This window comes from Doryrhamphus excisus, chromosome 3 (genome assembly GCF_030265055.1).
Source record: "Doryrhamphus excisus isolate RoL2022-K1 chromosome 3, RoL_Dexc_1.0, whole genome shotgun sequence".
In the NCBI taxonomy this organism is placed as follows: Eukaryota; Metazoa; Chordata; class Actinopteri; order Syngnathiformes; family Syngnathidae; genus Doryrhamphus; species Doryrhamphus excisus.
This window is the reverse complement of record NC_080468.1, coordinates 6,760,139-6,780,273: the sequence shown is the minus strand read 5'-3', so window position 1 is coordinate 6,780,273 and position 20,135 is coordinate 6,760,139. Positions and strand designations below refer to the sequence as shown.

The following is a 20,135-nucleotide window of genomic DNA, read 5'->3' as shown; positions in this document are numbered from 1 at the left end:
CACGCTTGATGGCTTTGTTGTGGAGCAGAGAGATAACAAATGAGCAAAAGAAGCAAACCACGGTGTGCTGTTACTGACAACAAGCTGGTCTGAAAAGGACACACACAATCATACATAAACTTACTGGCAGAGGAAGATCAGTCAGCCAATTAATCGAAAAGACAACAAACGGAATCATGTGCACAAACACAACTCAGCACTCCTGGCGTACACACACACACACACACACACACACAGGATGATACCAACCACCTCTACTGCAAATCATGCATTCCTTCCATTTTGTATTCATTATGTTTAGAACCTAATCCAGCATCTCTAAAAAAATGAGAAGATCCTTCACATTTCAGCAAGCATTTTAGTTCTTTTCAAGGCACAATACTGTACAAATGAAATGTATGTACAGGTTGTTACTGGAATCTTCAACTCCTCCATGATGACCCCCACAGGTGCTTAATTTGGTTCAGGACTGGAGGAGACATACTTAACCGGTACGTCATCTCTACCTTCATTTTCCACTTCAAGGCGCTTGATCATCTTGGGCTCCTTATCGTGTTGTAAAACTGCGATTCAGCCCAGTTTCCCAAGGGAGGGCACCATGCTACACATCATGTCGGAATTCACGTTTCCCTCAATGACCCCACAGCTCCCCGGCACTCATGCAGTCTCAGACCATGACAGAACCACAATAATGCTTGACTGTATGTAAGACACAATTATCTTGGTACTCAATTATGTGGCCAGATATTTAGACAATAACATGTTGAGTCATTTTCTATAAAATATCTCATCCTGAATTCCTCAAGGCTCTGAATATTGGGGGACTTGTCTATTCAAAACAAATTGGGAACTGTACATCTGGATTGTATTAACGTCTGGATGGTGTGCTCCGACTATGAGGGAATCCCACTCCTCAGCCTGCTTGGAAAAGTCTATACCAGAGTGCTGGAATGCCGTTAGTCAAACCTAGCTACAGGAGGTGCAGTAGTTTTGAACTATGTTCCCACCCTTCCTACCCTTCCTATCTCCCTGTCTAGGGTGAGGAGCTCAGATTAGAGCCACTGCTCCTTTACATTGAGAGGAGCCAGTTGAGGTGGCTCGGGCAACTAGTCCGAAGGCCTCCTGGACGCTTCCCTGGCTCCTACATGCCGAGCTGGTAGAAGGCCCCAGGGCAGACCTAAGATAATGTCTCACAGTTGGCCTATAGGAACACCTTGGTGTCCTCCCTGTGGAACTGGAAGAGGGGGGCCAAAGATGGGAAGTCTGGACTTCCCTAATGAGACTGTTGTCCCCTCCGACTCTGACATGAATAAGTGGATGAATTGATGTTTAGTTGTATTTTTACAATATACACTTTGGACACCACTGAGATATAAATACTCGGGGTGTAGACAGTCTTGTGAAATATAGTACATTAAATCACTATAATCCCAACTGATAAAGGCCATCCATCCACCCATCCATCCATTTTCTATGCCGCTTATCCTCTCTAGGGTTGTGGGTTTACTGGAGCCTATACCAGCTGTCTTTGGGCGAGAAGTGGATTGATTCAAATATACACTTTTACCACGTGTGTATTGTATTAATTCAAAACCATGATGGTGGTGTATACAGTAAAATCACTGAAAAATTACTGAGGCTCAACACGTCTGGACCGAACTGTAAGATCAAAGTATGCAACGAAAAGAGGCTCCTATGTATTTTTCTTTCATTGTAAAAACCACGAGGAGCATTTTATGGCTGCTGTCATAGTCTTATAGCATATTATATATATTAAACAGATTAAATGGTGCAGAACTTTAAAAAAAATGCCAAGTCACCATGGTAACGTGATGCAACTCGCCTTGTAAAAAGGCGATGGAGACAAAATAACATTACAGAATGATTTCATGAAAAAGAAGCATAGCAAAAGCATCCCACTTTAATCCACCGGTACCAGAACCAGCAGCACACCCTGAGGGGCTTCACTCCAGGTCATTCTGACGCCTCTTCTCCTTACATAATCACACTGGTAGTAACATTTAAACGTTAAACATCACACTATGACTGAGTCTATAAAGTTGCATAACATTTCACTCTCAGCTGTTAAGAAGTGATCACATTTTGAGCCACTGTATCATGTTATGGTTCCATCCAACACATCGACATGACGACATAAGCATACACAAATCCACCATTATGATGATGATGGTGGTGATGGTGATTATGATGCTCTTACCTGTCCGCAGGTTGAAGGAAAACCGGGCTTCAACCAAATAAGGGGTGTCGCTCTTGGAGCGCAATCTCCGGATCAGTCGGCGGTCTGTGCCGTCTGGAATGGTCGCCATCAACCTGGGCCAGTGTCCGCTAGTGACTGCTGGCCGACTGGGGCGCACAGAACCACGGCGACCACTCTGGGAGGTAGATATTTATGATGAAGAGGAGGAGGAGGAGGAGGAAGCTCAGAGGGCGAGAAAAAGAAGGAGTGATACATTCAGCGTGCAAAACCCAAGTACAGAAAATTATGTGTTTTTAAATATATTTGCAACTTTATGGTAATTGGTATTACTACAAATATTTCGTACGTAATGCATAAATGCGCATATTAGCTGTGACGTCATGAGGCGTGTGAATGAACCACATGCAATTCTAAAATCAACCAGAAGATGGCTTCCTTTCACAACTCGTTACCCCAGTGTGTTTTACGACATCTAGGTAAGGTTTACGTCTGTTCGTTGCAAGAAAAGTAAACAAGTTAGTCAACCCTGGTGCAGCGTGGTTTGGCAAACTTTGAAGACGTTTACAGAGTTAAAATAACAGAGGTAAGCACATTATTAGTCGCGAAAGCTCTTTTTAATTGTTCAATAATTTGTCTCTGTTTTGAATCAGTTCCTAAAAACACAACATTAATTTCCTCCTGACGCTACAGCCATTTGAACTAGCTTTTGCTGTTCCCCCTAAGTTAACATATCGCGAGATGTCAACCGAACGCCAACAAACCACCAAGTCAAAATATTTATTTTTTGTTCTGAAACGCGCCACAATGTAATAACACTATCAATAAATATTGTTGTAAGGTAGTGTGTAACTCAATTTTAGACTACTGTACAACTATATGTGGTTATGTGTATGTATATATCTTGCAAAACCTGTTTAGACACAATAGTTTTTTTACGTACAGGGCGCACCTACAAATCAGCTGACTTGGTGTCCTACAAAAGAAGACTGATTTAAATACATGCATATATTTTACACAATTCTGATATAGTAAATTAAATGTCAACCACTCCCAAACTATCATGTTTATACTTGTTTACCTCTCTTTCAGTGACAATGCTCCTCCAATACCGGGCCGTTGTGTCACTCAGACGCTGCATGGCCACTCACGTGACAAGAGGACCTTTGGTGGACATGGCAAGACCCAACTCGGGTATTATTCAGGGTTTCCATGCAGAGGTCACTGCTAAAAGAGTGTAATAAATACAGTTTAGTCCAAAAATTTACAATAATTCCATCCACCAACTGTAATGTGTTTTATTTGTGTTTTATTCAAGAAAGATCACATAAAATATGCAATAATATCTTTTTCAGGCATGTCTGAATTCCGAGAGGCCTTTTCCAAAGCCCAGCACATAGCAATCATCACAGGGGCTGGTGTCAGTGCTGAGAGCGGACTCCCGACTTTCCGTGGTGAACATGAGAAATGGAGGAAATGGCAGTCACAAGTGAGTCCAATTATAAAATATGATGTGTGTGCTTTATCATGACATAATGTATCTTCACACTCTGCTGGATTTATTTCTGCAGCTAGCAAAGCGATTCAAAACATTGTAATCTATGCCTTCTAGTTCGCCTTTCCTGTGAATTTCCTCTAATGAAGTCATCTTGATTCTCCTGCAGGACTTGGCTTCTCCAGAGGCCTTCTCTCGCTACCCGTCACGGGTGTGGGAGTTCTACCATCACAGGAGAGAGCTAGCGTTGAGCAAAAAGCCCAACTCTGCTCATGTGGCCATAGCAGAGTGTGAGGCCCGGCTGAAAAAACAGGGCCGCTCTGTCGTCGTCATCACCCAGTGCATTGACGACCTGCACCAACAGGCGGGCTCCAAACATGTGCTCAGGATTCACGGTGCGTGACTTGTACAGCATAAAATATCCACTTAAAACAGGTTTTTGCAAACAAATGTTGTTCTTGTCTTGAAAGCGATCGAGACACTCGTCATGGTAATGGTTTTATTTATTTAGAACATGCATATGGTTTATATTGAAATGCTTCATGTTACAATTCACAATTCCACATGTCCAAAAAGGAGTAGGAAGAAGCAGAGTCTAATGTTATTGAATGTAATCCTTCCAACTGCATGGTTCTTTGTTTGTGGGTCATATCCTTCATTTTCCTTGTTGTCATGGTGATATGATCTTTAATATGTATCCAGATCGTTGACATCTTTCACAACAAGCACTCTTGCCTCTGCTAGTCCTCCATTTAGCTTGATGTGGATTTTGCTGTTGGCGCTCCATGTACTTTTTTATCATTCCCTATCATTCATTTATCAGTCCCATGCTTTCTTGGTGATTTCGTCAGATGCCCATTCATGTAGACTAGTCCAGGTATGGACCCACTGAAGGCCCGTCTCGGTAATTATGTTGTTATTTTGTGTGCAGGTAGTCTGACAGAAACACGCTGTTTGACTTGTGGAGATGTGACCGTCAACAAGCGCAGCCCCATATGTGCTTCTCTAAAGAACAAAGGGTAAAACACTACAATTTGCTCAATGACCCTATATGGAGTTAGTTAAAATCTCAATGGAATTGTAAATGTATTTTAAGACTGTTTAGGTGCAAACTGCGACTTGCAAAGAGCAGTTTGTCCTTTTAAAAATATGGAAAAGTGACTTTTTTCATTGTGTTGACACGCATATTTTTATCTCTGTAGTGCATAATATTTAAATATGAAATTTTAAAACCAAGTAATTTAATTTCTCATTTGCATGAGACAAAACCAGCTGTTCTGAACACATCGATTAGAGAGTGTTGAAGTGTGCTGTTATTCTTCATCCTTGGGGTATTTTGACTGAAGCACGTCGCAGATATGTTATTAAAACACACAGGAAGCGGTTTATATCTGATCTGTGAAAAAATGCATAATATTTCTCCTAAACTTTGACTATCGCTACTACTTGTCCGTTGGCTTGCATGCCTTTCTGAGGTTGTCAACCCTGCCATAGACTGTAATGTACTTGTGTTACATTTCACCCTTTTCCTCATCTAGTTCCCCGGACCCAAATGTAGCAGATGCTGACATTCCTGTGGATAAACTTCCAAGGTGAGTTTAGTATTTTTGTCCAAAAAAGCTTTTTGCACTGGATTTCATTTGTGTTGATTATGTTGTGAGGCAATTCTGGTCAACCAACCCTGTACGTACTGGATTTGACCACTAGGAGGCAGTGGTGCTCTTCAAGCTATGATCAAGCCAACTAACAAACAGCATTTTTTAAATATTATTTGCTGCTGTTAGGCCAAGTGGTTAGCATGTTGAGCACACGATCCCACCTCCCTGCACATGCTTGTTAGGTTAATTGGCAACTCTAAAATTGTCCAAAGGTATGAATGTGAGTGTGAAAGGTTGTTTGTCTATGCAATATGTGCCCTGCGATTGGCTGGCGACCAGTCTGGTTTCTTTCCTGTAGTCAGCTGGGATGGACTCCAGCATAATCCCCGACCATTGAGAGGACAGGCGGCGAAAGTGATTGGATGGATATTTGTTTATTGTTGCATTATTATTATTACATTATTTAATTGGACCATAAAAATTGTAACACTAGACAATGTATTAGCAAGCACATATTTTTGTGGCGTTTATATCCAACACATCCAATGTCTCTTGTTCTTTAAATAAGGTGTTCTGAAAGTGACTGCCACGGTTTGCTGAGGCCAAATGTCGTGTTTTTTGGGGAGACGTTGAACTCTCATATCCTGACCAAGGTGGAAAAAGAGCTGGAAGTTTGTGATCTCTGTCTGGTGGTAAGTAGTCATGGACATAGTTTAAGCTATATTTTAGAATGTACACTGTACCAATTTGCATTTGATGAAATAAATGCCACACCTCCGATAGAGCACCTTGTCTCCACTCCAAAGCAAAATGTTTTAAAATAGACTTGCCATGGTCAATGGTTTTTTTACCACAAGTCACATTGCCTGCACAGCACACATGGTATCTGTAAAGTGGCCAAGAGTTTAAAGACAGAGTTGCTGTATGTATGGATATATGTATTGTTGGCGGGAACAAAAACACTGAAACATTGACCTGAACAAAAAAAAAAATAGATATTGGCAAAACAATGCAATGCACATAAATACCTAAATAAATGCCTGGTATTCTCTGCTGTTGACTTGATAATAAATGTTCATGACCACTATAGGATGAAGTACTGTGCATAAAATATTCACAATACAGAGCTGGGTGGTAAATTTAATTTGCCGTTATTGTCGTTGAGGTGGGTACGTCGTCAATCGTCTACCCGGCAGCCATGTTCGGGCCCCAGGTTGCATCCAGAGGGGTCCCAGTTGCGGAATTTAACCTACGAATGACACCAAAGTCTGAGTACTTCACGTAAGCTCAAACACACATACATACAGTACATCCATGCACACCCACACAGGGGATTAAATCCTGCATGACAACATCCGGGCTAAGTCTTTTTCATCGCTTACTTTTTCTGTGGCACAGGTACCACTTCCATGGTCCATGTGGAACAACGGTGCCAGCAGCCTTGGCACGGCACGAGTCCGAGGTCTAAGCACAGGCACCTATCGGTGACTTTTGGCAACAGTCCAAAACAAAAAGGGGATGTTGTATTCTCTTCCAAATGTTTGCCTTAGAATGCTTCTGGTGCTTGGGTGCCTAGCATGCAGGTGACTCAATACTTGAAAGTGCTGCTCAATAACTGGAAATAAGATATCATGTATGCTTGGAGTTTTAGGAATCAGTAATGCATCTTGGTTGATTGCGAAGAGGGATGTTACATATGCAGTAGATTACTATTTCTTTACTTTTTCTACAATGTACATGTTTGGAATCGTTAACAACATTCAAATGTACTGTAATGTAAATTTTGCAGTCAGGTATACTGTAACAAGCATATTTGGGTGCTCGGGAAGAATTATTTCTCCTTGTGTCATCTCGTGCCTCTCACACTGTCCACGCTGCCTTGACCAAACATTTGCTTTAGCCTTGACCAAACATTTGCTTTAAACCTTACAGAGCAAAATGAGCTCATGTTACACAGATTTATTGCACACAGCAATACATGCCTTCCATGTTCCAGTCAGTGCATTCTTACTATGTATCTAATCAGGGTAGATGGGTATTGTGCTTTGTAATATTTTGTACAAAAATATCATGCACACTTTCTTACCATGTATTCAAATTATAATGTTCAATGAAATATTCTAATGCAATAATTCAGAAATATATTAAATCATTTAAGTCTTGAATGAAATTGAATCCTATACGATTTTTCTAAGGCACAGATAAAACTGCATGTGCTATGATTGCATTAGTGCATTGATCAAAAAATATCCATCTCTGTGTGGACTTTGCATGTTCTCCCTGTGCATATGTGGGTTTTATCCAGGTACTCCGGTTTTCTCCCACATTCCAAAAACATGCTAGGTTAATTGGTGACTCCAAATTGTCCATAGGTATGAATGTGAGTGTGAATGGTTGTTAGTCTATATGTGCCCTGTGATTGGCTGACGACCAGTCCAGGGTGTACCCCGCCTCTCGTCCAAAGACAGCTGGGATAGGCTCCTGCATGCCTGCGACCCTCGTGAGGACAAACGGTAGAAAATGAATGAATAAATGAGTAGCTTAAATAAACCAAAAAAATTTTAAAAATGTTGATGACTAATAACGCAAGACTTTGTATTGAAATATATATATATTTTTTCAGCCTTTTCACAAAACACTAAATAATTTATAAAGATATCCAATTAGCACCCTGCATGTTTTAGATTTTTCAGTATTCAGTTCTGTGTGGGGAAAAAGTTTGGACACCCCTGTACCAATGTTAGACCCCTTGCAAAACATTTAAATTCAGTAAATTGGTCAAATGTGACAATTTCTGGTTAACATTGAGCTAACACAGAAAACAGTTAACACGCAAAATATCAAATTCTGACCTGCATATAATCAATGCAGTGATTCTTATGATGCTTCTTAATAGGCTCTATTCAGAATAAACATACAACGTGCAAGCTGTAAACCCAGTCCCATGCTTTATGAATATCCATTCAGGTATGTTCTATTCATAGCAAATTCACAACACTGCAAATGAGACAGGTGCGGAATCCTGCTTAGCACACACCTACACATGTACACACACACACACACACACACACACTCATCATCCTTACCTTTCCCTGAACTGTTCATGTTTAAACGACTGTGATGACAAATCCTGACAGTTAATGCGTCCCTTTCTCCCCATTTTCTTATTATTTTTAGAAAGCAGGATATTCCCCCTGTGGAATGAGACAACAAGGAAACAATTACCAGGTTTTTATGTGTGTGTGTGCATTCCTTTCACCTACTTCCTACATGATGCTGATTGGCAAGGAGTTGTTTTTGTCTCAGGAAAGCTAAAATGGGGGTGGGGTGGGGTGGGGGAGTAGGCAGGTGCAGGCTAATCTGTTCTCTAGCTCGCCACTAATTAGGATCAAGGCTAGCGGCCGCTTTCTCCTGGTTATTGATCACTGGCCAGAGAAGTATTTGTCTTCTATATGAGAGCAACACATGGTACACATCTGAGGGCTATGTGGCACCTTGTCTAAAGGCCTTCTGGATCATGTTTGTGTTTGTTCTAATTCAATTTTCACTGCTGAGCCAGCATCACACCAAGCACGCAACTGTGCATTTTTGTATTTTTCATTGGATCAGTCCAATACCCACCTCTCGGCCAAAGACAGCTGGGATAGGCTCCAGCATACATGGAACCCTAGTGAGGATAAGCGGCATAGAACGGTGTTTTTCAACCTTTTTTAAGCCACGGCACGTTTTTTACGTTGGAAAAATTTTGCGGCACACAAATAACCAACATTATTTGCTTCTTTCAGCTTTTTCATGATTACGGACTCGCCACAGCTGATCCTTTTGATCCGCATACTAATTTAACCAACAATGTTACAAAATATCACCACTACCTCTCACGTGCATCGCTAAGTCTATTAGAGGAACGAGGCAATCAGCTACGTGTTGCCACACGGACGAATATTACATTGCTCTGCCAGTCTTTACACCAATGACGCGCGATAATTACATAATATTTGCAGAAAATTATTAATACATGTTAATTTAAAAAAGTCATAATTAATAATTCCTGACGGCACACCTGACGATTTCTCACGGCACACTTGTGTGCCACGGCACAGTTGTTGAAAATCACTGGCATAGAAAACGGATGCATATTTTTCATTAAATTTTTTGGGATATAATTTATTTTCGGTCGGCACGGCGGTTGTGTGGTTAGCGCGCAGACCTCACAGCTAGGAGACCAGGTTTCAATTCCACCCTCAGGCATCTCTGTGTGGAGTTTGCATGTTCTCCCCGTGCATGCGTGGGTTTTCTCCGGGTACTCCGGTTTTCCTCCCACATTCCAAAAACATGCTAGGTTAATTGGCGACTCCAAATTGTCCATAGGTATGAATGTGAGTGTGAATGGTTGTTTGTCTATATGTGCCCTGTGATTGGCTGGTGACCAGTCCAGGGTGTACCCCGCCTCTCACCCCAAGACAGCTGGGATAGGCTCCAGCACCCCCGCAACCCTCATGAGGAAAAAGCGGTAGAAAATGAATGAATTAATAATTTATTTTCCTTTTTTTGTGTTATTTCATTTTTCCCACATCCTGGACTTACAGGATAATGGCTGATTTTGTATTGATCCTTTCCAGGAGCACCAACTACAATCCAAATTATAATTTTATACCCCAAGTGTCAGTTGAGTCAGCATTCTTTCTTTCATTTTGTACCGCTTATCCTCACGAGGGTCGCGGGGGTGCTGGAGCCTATCCCAGCTGTCTTCGAGCAAGAGGCGGGGTACACCCTGGACTGGTCACCAGCCAATCACAGGGCACAGATAATCAGCATTATCGATGAAGTTAATACAAATCAAATGAAACTCCCTCCGGAGATAGAGCAACTACGGTCTTTCATGAACTTGCAGATTAGAAAGCATGAAAAAATCAAATCAAATCACTGTGATGAAGAACAACCATGCATTTCGAGGCAGAATTGTAGTGTACCTAATAAAGTGTCCAGAGGGGCGACTATTTAAAAATTGCCATATTGAGCACTTGAAAATACATTCCCAGATGTGCTTATGTGACCAATAAACAGTGTTCCATCTTGTGCGGCGAAACCTTTTAAACCACCAATGTAAAAGTCTGATGTGACCTTGCTTTGATGCCTGGGAGCTGACATGTAGTCCATGAAAAGATGAATTGCGGATTTCCAGTTAATACAGGCTGAGGCTATAAACTGTATAGACAGGATAGTGTAGATCTAAAGGGTAAGCTTGTGGATTTGTATTGTTCCCTCCCTGCCTTGTTTTGTTTTTATTCTGTAATGTGTATTTTGTTTTCAGATGTGATTCAAAGGGTGTTCCTGTGTTTCCAGCTTAAGGTAAATGCTGAACTAATACAATCCTTTCGTTCATAGTTTCATAGGAAATAATGGCAAAATACCGGAATTAATCTTTACAGGGGTCAAGCTGTCACCAGTATAATCACTAATATTAACTTACAGGGAATGTTTAAAGTAGCATAATGACATCCTCAATTGTTATACCAATGTAAAAAGAGGTGTCCTTCTCATGTTGGGCATTGTTGGAATTTGAGCGGTTTGTCCGATTCAGATTCCTCATTGCGAGGAATCAAACGGTTCTTGATTCTAATTCTTTTCGGCGATGTGTGGTTTAATATATATATATATATATATATACATATATATATATATATATATATACACATATATATATATATATATACACATATATATATATATATATACACATATATATATATATACACATATATATATATACATATATACACATATATATATATATATATACGTGTATATATACGTATATAATATATATACAGTATACGTATATTAGGGTGCATCAAAAACCACAATTATTGAATTTTGATATGGCTGGGTACTAAAAGTGTTCCAATATATGTAGAAACAACACATACAAAATATTTTTCCAATACATGATTATTTAGGGGTGCCGCCATACATCTGTTTTTGTGGAATAAAGGGGTGAACAGTGCTCAATGGTCGCCATGAATTGTTATTTAAATATGTTACTATTGCAAAAGTATACAAACTTGTAGTAATAATAATAATACAATTAATTAATAGACCAGCAATGTTGTTTGTTCTAGAGACAGTGCCACTGAGGAAAAGACAGGAAGCAGAACTGGAGGTAGCAGAGATGAGGATGCTGAGGACCAGGATGGATAGGATCAGGAAGGGGTACATCAGAGGGACATTACATGTAGAAGGCGTAGAGGAAGACCAAAGAGGAGGTTTATGGATGTAGTGAAGGAGGACCTGAGGGTAGTCGGTGTGAGAGAGATGGATGCAGAAGACAGGGTTGGATGGAGGAGATTGATTTGCTGGGGTGACCCCTGAAGGGAAAAGCCCAAAGAGAAAGAAGAAGCCATATTGTACTGAGGAGCTATAAAACAGAGAACCACATTTTATGGTCATTTTTTCATTTTTTTTTTCTTTGTCGTGATCGCTGCTACTCACCTGAGGTCAGAAAAAAGCCAAAGAAAAAGCAAAATACTCTAGTTAAGCCTTTAGCTAGCACACTCAGTCCATGCAAGACAGTTTATTTCCCTCATCATTTTTTTGTTTGAATTCTAATAACCCACCTCTCTGTTATGGAAGTAACATGTGCATAAAGCTAACATCTGCACAGATGATCTTTTATCCCTCCAACTGCTGAATTCCCTTACAACACATTTTAATTAAGAACGACATGTGAGCTAATTGACAGCATGCACTGGTGTTTCCTCCTGGGTCCTTGGCGGCCTTTTTCATTTGCTGGTGTTGAGCTGATGCGTCTGCAATTTATTTCCAGGGGAGATGCATGTGAACGCTTGGCGGGACGGCTCCAGATGAGCACTCGATGACGCGATGAGTAAAGCACATCATGCCTTGTGGACCACACAGGCTGGTGATGTAGTGTACGTTCATGCTGGTTAGAATTTTTTTATGAGAGGACATTTGCGTAAGATCCCATTTTGTGGTAGATTTTCTTAAAAAGAGCAGTAGAAAACTAAACAAGGAGGGGAAGATTTTAATTGCCGCCGACAAGCTGTTGAGTCATCAAGCTGTTATTCAAACGGTGACTTAGCAATGTAAATATGTCAGCTACATAATCAGCTGCCTCGTATCATTTCACATGTCAGGCTGTTTCTTCCTCCTGCCTTTGAGTCTGCTGGGATCTTTTTGAAAGTGTGATGAGAGTGTGAGAGGGAGGAATATAAAGAAAGAGGAAGTGAAGATGAGCTTCAGAGTAGGCTGCGATATCTCCTCGCCTGATGCCCTTGATGTGTGTATGTGTGTGTAGCTTTAAGGCGTCAAACTCCCACAGGCTTTGTCTGTTGTTCTCAGGGGGGGTGGCGAGAGGCTGGAGGAGTGTGAGCATGCACTTACACCTGAAGCGAGGCAAAGTGCAGACACTAACACTTTTTGGTGTCATATAATTTATCTCGCCCCGCCCCTTGTCGTCCTCACCACCATCACACAGACATGAAAGCAGGCAACTGTCAATCAAGCGCAAGGCCTAAGCACTCACACTTACATACTGTAAATGAACATTTGTGTTGATGGTGTGACATTTGTATCACAGCAACGTGAGATGTGTCATGGAACTTCAAAAAAAACAAAAAAAAAACAGTACTGCTCGATATTTTGATTCATGTTTGTGGGAAGAGAATTGTAGCAATATTGAAACGTAATCAAATGGCGGTTAAGGAACATTCATTCATTTTCTACCGCTTTTCCTCACGAGGGTCGCGGGGGGTGCTGGAGCCTATCCCAGCTGTCAGCTGTCTTCGGGCGAGAGGCGGGGTACACCCTGGACTGGTCGCCAGCCAATCACAGGGCACATATAGACAAACAACCATTCACACTCACATTCATACCTATGGACAATTTGGAGTCACCAATTAACCTAGCATGTTTTTGGAATGTGGGAGGAAACCGGAGTACCCAGAGACACAAGAGATGGCCGAGGGTGGAATTGAACCCTGGTCTCCTAGCTGTGAGGTCTGTGCGCTAACCACTCGACCTGTAGTTTTGTTACATTTGCATAATCACCATTGTTGGCAAGAAGCTCCCTTGTCTTGTCAAGCAGTAAAAACCTTTTAATTACCATTTAAAAACCAAATATCCATGTTTTCCTCAAAAGAGAAGGCATGAAGTCACAAGGAGGTGTTGGTGTATAGCACGGTTTTGCCGAGGATTTTTTTGAAGTAGTGGTGGTGGGCTGACAGCCACCGCGGTGTCGTGCTGCTGCTGTATCTGCACTTTCATTTATTTACACAACACTCTGTTAATAGCACCTCCAAAGAAGAGGACTACCACGCTGATAGGAAGAGATCTCAAGATACCAGAGGCCCAAACCGGAAATGAATGCTGATGCGACTCATCTGAATACCAGGAGGAAAATCTTTTAAAGACATTGAACATAAATCAGAAAATGTGAACTGCTGAGTATTTGCTGTACTACTCAGGAGATGATGAACAAAACTCACAAGGAAATCACAGGGTGACAACCAATAGGGTGATGGAGTTTGCTGAACAGCACAACCTAAATCATTTCTAACAGCGGGTTTCAACACAAAAAATGACAACTCTATACATGGAGAAGTCCCGGCGACCGCGACAAAATTAAAGTTAGAAATCAAATATTTTAGAAATATTTTCAAAGATTGTTTATTTGGTTTATGTTATTTGTAAAATTCATTCATTCATTCATTTTCTACCACTTATCCTCACAAGGGTCGCGGGGGTGCTGGAGCCTATCCCAGCTGTCTTCGGCCGAGAGGCGGGGTACACCCTGGACTGGTCGCCAGCCAATCACAGGGCACATATAGACAAACAACCATTCACACTCACATTCATACCTATGGACAATTTGGAGTCACCAATTAACCTAGCATGTTTTTGGAATGTGGGAGGAAACCGGAGTACCCGGAGACACAAGAGATGGCCGAGGGTGGAATTGAACCCTGGTCTCCTAGCTGTGAGGTCTGTGCGCTAACCACTCGGCCGTCAAAAGAAGTTAAATAAGATCAATAGAGCTCGAAACGATTACGATTTGCTTTGAATTAAGACATTAAACTCTGTATGGAGTTTGCATGTTCTTCCCGTGGTTTTCTCCGGAATGTCTGGTTTCCTCCCACATTCCAAAAACATGCTAGGTTAATTGGAGACTCCACATTGTCAATAGGTATGAATGTGAGTGTGAATGGTTGTTTGTCTATATGTGTCTATACATGCCTGAGCGTTTTTTTATATGTATAGTATATTTCTTATGCATGGTGGCAGTTATCATCAATACACAGTGGGATCTGGATCCATCCCATTGAGTTCATAATCTTAATGTATACGTATAATCTTAATGATCTTTTATTATGCCCTTCTTATCGTATACTTTTTTTCTCTGTCTTGTTCTATGCTGCTCATTGTCCCCTCAAGTGGGGAAAGCGAAGGACGGAGCAACCAGAAGGCATGAGAGTGTCCTCTCATGGTGGCAGGGCTGGACTTTTCACATGGACCATCCATCTGTCAACTTTCTTTCTCCGTCAGCCTGTGATGGATGACTAATTGTCTTGCATGGTAATGACTGAACAAGAGCTGATGGTGATGGTGGTGGCAACACAGAAGACATCTTATTTACAATTGATATATTTGGGCGTTTATAAATCAGACACTTCAGTCCTATCCTAATCCTATGGGGGTACATTGGTGTATACACTGAAAAGGCATACTGCAAATTGTCAATATAATAATAACGGTGAACCATATGTAAATGTGAACTGTGCAAAAGTATTGGGACATCTGGTCATGTTGGGGTCATTGATTTATCCAGAATGTCTTGGCCAGCACGCAGGCTTCACAGCTAGGAGAACAGCAATACCCACCTCTCGGCCAAAGACAGCTGGGATAGGCTCCAGCATACATGGAACCCTAATGAGGATAAGCGACATAGAAAGCGGATGGAATTTTTTTGGATATAATTTATTTTCGGGCGGCACGGTGGTCATGTGGTTAGCGCGCAGACCTCACAGCTAGGAGACCAGGGTTCAATTCCACCCTCAGCCATCTCTGTGTGGAGTTTGCATGTTCTCCCCGTGCATGCGTGGGTTTTCTCTTGGGACTCTGGTTTCCTCCCACATTCCAAAAACATGCTACGTATGAATACTACATACTAGGTATGAATGTGAGTGTGAATGGTTGTTTGTCTGTATGTGCCCTGTGATTGGCTGGCGACCAGTCCAGGGTGTACCCCGCCTATCAAGCAAATGAATGAATGTCTTGGCCAGATAAATAATTGAGATTGAACTTAATCGATTAATTGCATGGTGTGTGTGTCCACGCCACATTGCCAACAGTGGCGTCCCGAGACTTTTGTCCACGCATGACACTGCATTGTCTTGTCACACGTGTCAGGATGCAAGCAGGAAAAGGCGGAATAGACGCATAATTAGATTGTTTAGATGATGGAAACGGGTGTAGGAGGGAGAGAGAGAGAGGGGTGGACAAAGGGGGACACTAGACATGATCGTCTTCTCTGTGCGGGGAGCTGACTTGAGTCTTATGTTTTCCTCCCAGTGCGCATGCGTGATCCCATCTGAGCCTCGGAAAGAGCCGCTAAGTTGCAAGTGGAGGTCGTGTTGCGCGCTGCTGCATACGTTGTGTCTTCTCATTTTGATTATTTGGTAGGCATCAGGACCGAGAGAGATGGCGCTTGTACCGCCCAGCGGCGCCACCGAGCCGAGCCTACCTTCAACCTGTGGATAAAGAAGTGTGGACCAGCGTGGGTTTCGGCGCCGGTCCGCTCGACCCAAACAAAAGAATTAAAAAAAGAAGAAGCAGTGAGCCAGACCTTCAGTTTATGAATGGCCCTGACATGGAGGAAGTACCGTTTCAGAAAGTCCGAAGCAGGAGGAAGAGAAGTCACTGTCCTCCGGGCTTCCCCGTGAGGAGCATCGCCTGCGAGGACGAGTTCGACTGCAAGGAGCTTGAGTCTCTCTTCCAGAACTACAACCTGAAGCTGGAGCAGACCTCCACTCTGAAAGCCCTGGCAGTGCTCATCTTCCTGTCGTCCACGCTGGCTGGCGTGGAACTGCTGTCCGGCCCCAGCCTCACCATCTCCAAGGGTTCCCACCCGGTGCACTGTGTCATCTTCACCTCCTTGTTCATCGTCACCAACGTCAAGTACCTGCAGGTCACTCAGCTCCAGCAGATCGTCAACCTGACCCTCCTCTTCGGATTCACCTTCTCCTTCCTGTGCTGCCCCTTCTCCCTGGGAGCCATGGGGTTGGAGCCGCCGACGTCCCCCGACCAGGGCGTGTGGCAGCTCATCCTGGTTACCTTCGTCGCATATGCGCTCCTTCCCGTCCGGACGCTCCTGGCTGTGGTCTTTGGGCTGATGGTGTCTGTCTCCCACCTGATTGTGACCGCCACATCAGTCACGGTGAAAACACAGAAACTATGGCGGACGGTAAGTCTTCTCACTTTCTGTTTGCATAAGTACATTTTAACATACGCTCATGTACCACATATTACTGACTACTTGAGTTGACTCCAAGGTAAGTGCTGCAAAACACAAATGTTCAATTAGTGAAGAGTCCAATCTGTTCCTTCAGTACAGTGTACACACCTTCGCATATCAATGGACTGTAAAAAGCGGCATGGAAAATTCAAGTTATGCATCTAACGCAGTGATTGGCAACTTGTGGCCCACGGGCCATATGCAGCCCATGGCAGCATTCAGTTTGCTTCGCCAAGCATTCTAAAATTAAATAAAACCATAACATTAAAGCTCCACCCTCGGCCATCTCTGTGTGGAGTTTGCATGTTCTCCCCGTGCATGCGTGGGTTTTCTCCGGGTACTCCGGTTTCCTCCCACATTCCAAAAACATGCTAGGTTAATTGGCGACTCCAAATTGTCCATAGGTATGAATGTGAGTGTGAATGGTTGTTTGTCTATATGTGCCCTGTGATTGGCTGGCGACCAGTCCAGGGTGTACCCCGCCTCTTGCCCGAAGACAGCTGGGATCGGCTCCAGCACCCCCGCGACCCTCGTGAGGAAAAGGGGTAGAAAATGAATGAATGAATGAATCCATAACATTAAAGGCACGGGTTAGCATACGCCACACAGCCAGGAGATAGTACTAATACAATAATGACAATTATGTCTTTCAAAGCCAAACATACTGATAAACCATGTGTCAAGGGTACAAAAATACAACTTTGTCCTGAATTGGATCAATAGCAGATTGCTCATCTGCATAGACACCCAGCTCCTGCATATGGGTGAATTTTGTCATAAAAATGAATACATTATTTACTGTGTATACTTGTTCGTTTTACCCAATACTGAATGCATTCCACTGTGAATGAATATGTTAAATTTTTTTACTGTGAGGCTGCATGGTGGTCGAGTGGTTAGCGCGCATACCTCACAGCTAGGAGACCCGAGTTCAATCCCACCCTCAGCCATCTCTGTGTGGAGTTTCTCCGGTTCCTCCCACATTCCAAAAACATGCTAGGTTAATTGGTGACTCCAAATTGTCCATAGGTATGAATGTGAGTGTGAATGGTTGTTTGTCTATATGTGCCCTGTGATTGGCTGGCGACCAGTCCAGGGTGTACCCGAAGACAGCTGGGATAGGCTCCAGCACCCCCGTGGTAGAAAATGAATGAATGAATTAATTTTTAACTGTGCCAACAAATATTCACTTTGCAAACAAACTGCAATGCTGTCCTAATTTATGCAAGTGATATTGTCGGAAAACTTAGTCAGTGAACTTACGCATTTAGGGGAACATTGTGTTGTCCTGTCACTGCAGGGTCACCTTTTTGCCTTGTGGGGCCTGGAAAAGAGCCACTGGAGTCCAATAACTAACTTGACATGGTCTCTCATTGGACCATTATTTCTGACAGGGAAGGACATAGGGCTGAGCACTTCGATTCAGCACTGAGGATAGCTCCTTGTGGTTCATTCACTTTTGAACCACGTGTGACAAAACATTAAAAAATACCGCAGGATCAACAAGGAAAGCAGGGAGGGATTTGACAAAAATAGTGAACTTGAGCATGATAACAGGCCATGGTTGGCTGGTGGTGATGCATACAAGTAGAGAGAGAAATAGTGTGACTGTTACCCTGGGGATATGAATCAGCCCCAGAGGAGATGGCTGGAAATGAAGGAGTGGAGTGACATCCTGCCAGCAGCAGCAGAAGTAGGGCAAGTCCAAACATCACACACACACACACACACACACTACACGTACACACCACATTTTGACTATTAAACTTAAATTTAAAGCTATAATCCTACAGCTGCACCTACTGCAAAAACCCAAACATGAGTAAAAGATCCTCTGTATGACACAAGCGTGCGGCTGTTTTAAAGGACCTACGGCAAAACATCAAACATTCTTCATACGGTATATTCTACTCCTGCACACTTAAAAAAACATAATTTACTTGAAATATTAAGCATAATTAATTGGTCAATTAATTTATAGTAATTCCGGGGAAAAAAATTGTGTTTTGCATGGTCACATTTTGATAAAGTTTCACATGAGCAAATACTGTAGATAAGTAATCATCCTATATGTTTTATTCCAGTCTGATGTTGGCATCCTTCCATATGAATGGCTTGAATTTAAGCTTTTTTGTCTACTCACGATGCATGGGACCTATTATGCAAATTTTTGGCCCTTTGTATTGAGTCATGGACTCCTATAGAGGAGCTACACACGATAACCCGGTCAGAAAGTTTTCTAGATCATCCAGAATCTGCACCTATTCCAGCTGTATTTCCTTGGATTTCCAAAACGGTCTGTTTTAATTTATTCCACCTATAGCCCGCCTCCGGGCACGCACACTCTGCTGTGATTGGTCCCGTTCATCTTGTACAGCCAACAGCTTGTACCCATGCACGCCCATATAAGGAAGTCACTGGCTAGATGGAGCTGGTGACTTCTCACTGTGACAGTGAGACATTCATTCATTCATTAATTTTTTACCGCGTTTCCTCACAAGGGTTGCGGGGGTTGCTGGAGCCTATCCCAGCTGTCTTCGGGCGAGAGGCGGGGTACACCCTGGACTGGTGGCCAGCCAATCACAGGGCACATATAGACAAACAACCATTCACACTCACATTCATACCTATGGACAATTTGGAGTCGCCAATTAACCTAGCATGTTTTTGGAATGTGGGAGGAAACCGCAGTACCCGGAGCAAAACCCATGCATGCACAGGAGAGCATGCCAAACTCTACACAGAGATGGCCGAGGGTGGTACAGTGAGCCAGTGTTACAAAAAACTCTGAAACCAAGTGTTGGTGAGATACTTCCCCTGAAAAGATTTGTGTTTTGCCAGGTAATGTTGTGTCACATTTAGCACTTTTGACCAGAGCATATGAGACACAGATTTGGCACTGGATTCTGGAAGAATGAACACATATTGGTCCGTCCATTCACTTTAAATGTTCACTTCTCTATAAACTTTTTGTGCTTTTGAGTAAGCCATGGTTCTCATTTGCTCAACAAGTAAACAATTTCATTGGCTCAGTTTGAGTGACGTCATTGTGTTTGCTGTCACCTACCTGTAATAACTGAGGTAATTATGCCCCAAACTGCCGCTGTGATCGGTCCACGGGCATACTTATGCTATTATTATATTTCCCATTCACTTTAATTGGTTAAAGGTCCATAAAGAGCCATCACTCTGTCCGTATCTGGACCAAACGCTGGCATTTGATGATGGCTGATCTAGTCGATGATAGGAGGGCTTTGCTGTTTTTAAAGACTTACTTATCTGGCAGCCTTTTTAAAG

General features: G+C 42.5%; 3 protein-coding genes across 9 annotated transcripts in view; 2 read left to right on the top strand and 1 right to left on the bottom strand.

Annotated features, from left to right (window-relative positions):
• Positions 1-2,407, bottom strand: part of LOC131125085 (phosphatase and actin regulator 1-like) — a 40,712-nt gene extending 38,305 nt beyond the window's left edge. Inside the window, exon 1 of the mRNA XM_058066243.1 lies at positions 2,219-2,407. Coding sequence (XP_057922226.1) covers positions 2,219-2,327 — 109 coding nt within the window. The 5' untranslated portion in view covers positions 2,328-2,407. The remainder of the gene's footprint in view (positions 1-2,218) is intronic.
• On the top strand, positions 676-8,609 carry LOC131125090 (NAD-dependent protein deacylase sirtuin-5, mitochondrial-like). Of its 3 annotated transcripts, XM_058066260.1 has the most exons (10): positions 676-701; positions 2,229-2,400; positions 3,308-3,409; positions 3,571-3,704; positions 3,880-4,105; positions 4,642-4,729; positions 5,249-5,302; positions 5,877-6,000; positions 6,474-6,589; positions 6,707-8,536. In XM_058066260.1, exons 3-10 carry the CDS (start codon positions 3,313-3,315, stop codon positions 6,774-6,776), a joined length of 909 nt encoding a protein of 302 aa, XP_057922243.1. In that variant the 5' UTR covers positions 676-701; positions 2,229-2,400; positions 3,308-3,312; the 3' UTR covers positions 6,777-8,536. The 3 variants fall into 3 exon arrangements, with proteins under 3 accessions (XP_057922243.1, XP_057922242.1, XP_057922244.1); XM_058066259.1 differs by lacking the exons at positions 676-701; positions 2,229-2,400 and adding an exon at positions 2,663-2,801 and having other exon boundaries at positions 6,707-8,609; XM_058066261.1 differs by lacking the exons at positions 676-701; positions 2,229-2,400 and having other exon boundaries at positions 3,321-3,452.
• A 6,992-nt stretch (positions 8,610-15,601) lies between these two features.
• LOC131125082 (adenylate cyclase type 1-like) overlaps positions 15,602-20,135 on the top strand; it is a 47,689-nt gene continuing 43,155 nt past the window's right edge. For 2 of the 5 annotated variants that reach the window (XM_058066236.1, XM_058066237.1), the window contains exon 1: positions 15,603-16,787. In XM_058066236.1, the coding sequence (XP_057922219.1) occupies positions 16,179-16,787 (609 nt within the window). In that variant the 5' untranslated portion in view covers positions 15,603-16,178. Of the gene's footprint in view, positions 16,788-20,135 lie in introns of all 5 variants that reach the window. The other 3 variants (XR_009128973.1, XM_058066234.1, XM_058066235.1) reach the window with 3 other exon arrangements.

What these genes read in the sequence shown, in the direction of transcription:
- LOC131125090 (XM_058066259.1), top strand. Translation starts at nt 3,313, where the DNA reads ATGCTCCTCCAATACCGGGCCGTTGTGTCACTCAGACGCTGCATGGCC. An exon ending in GCTTCTCTAAAGAACAAAGG is followed by an intron (nt 4,730 to 5,248) that starts GTAAAACACTAC and finishes TTCCTCATCTAG; the next exon opens with TTCCCCGGACCCAAATGTAG. An exon ending in TTTGTGATCTCTGTCTGGTG is followed by an intron (nt 6,001 to 6,473) that starts GTAAGTAGTCAT and finishes ATTGTCGTTGAG; the next exon opens with GTGGGTACGTCGTCAATCGT.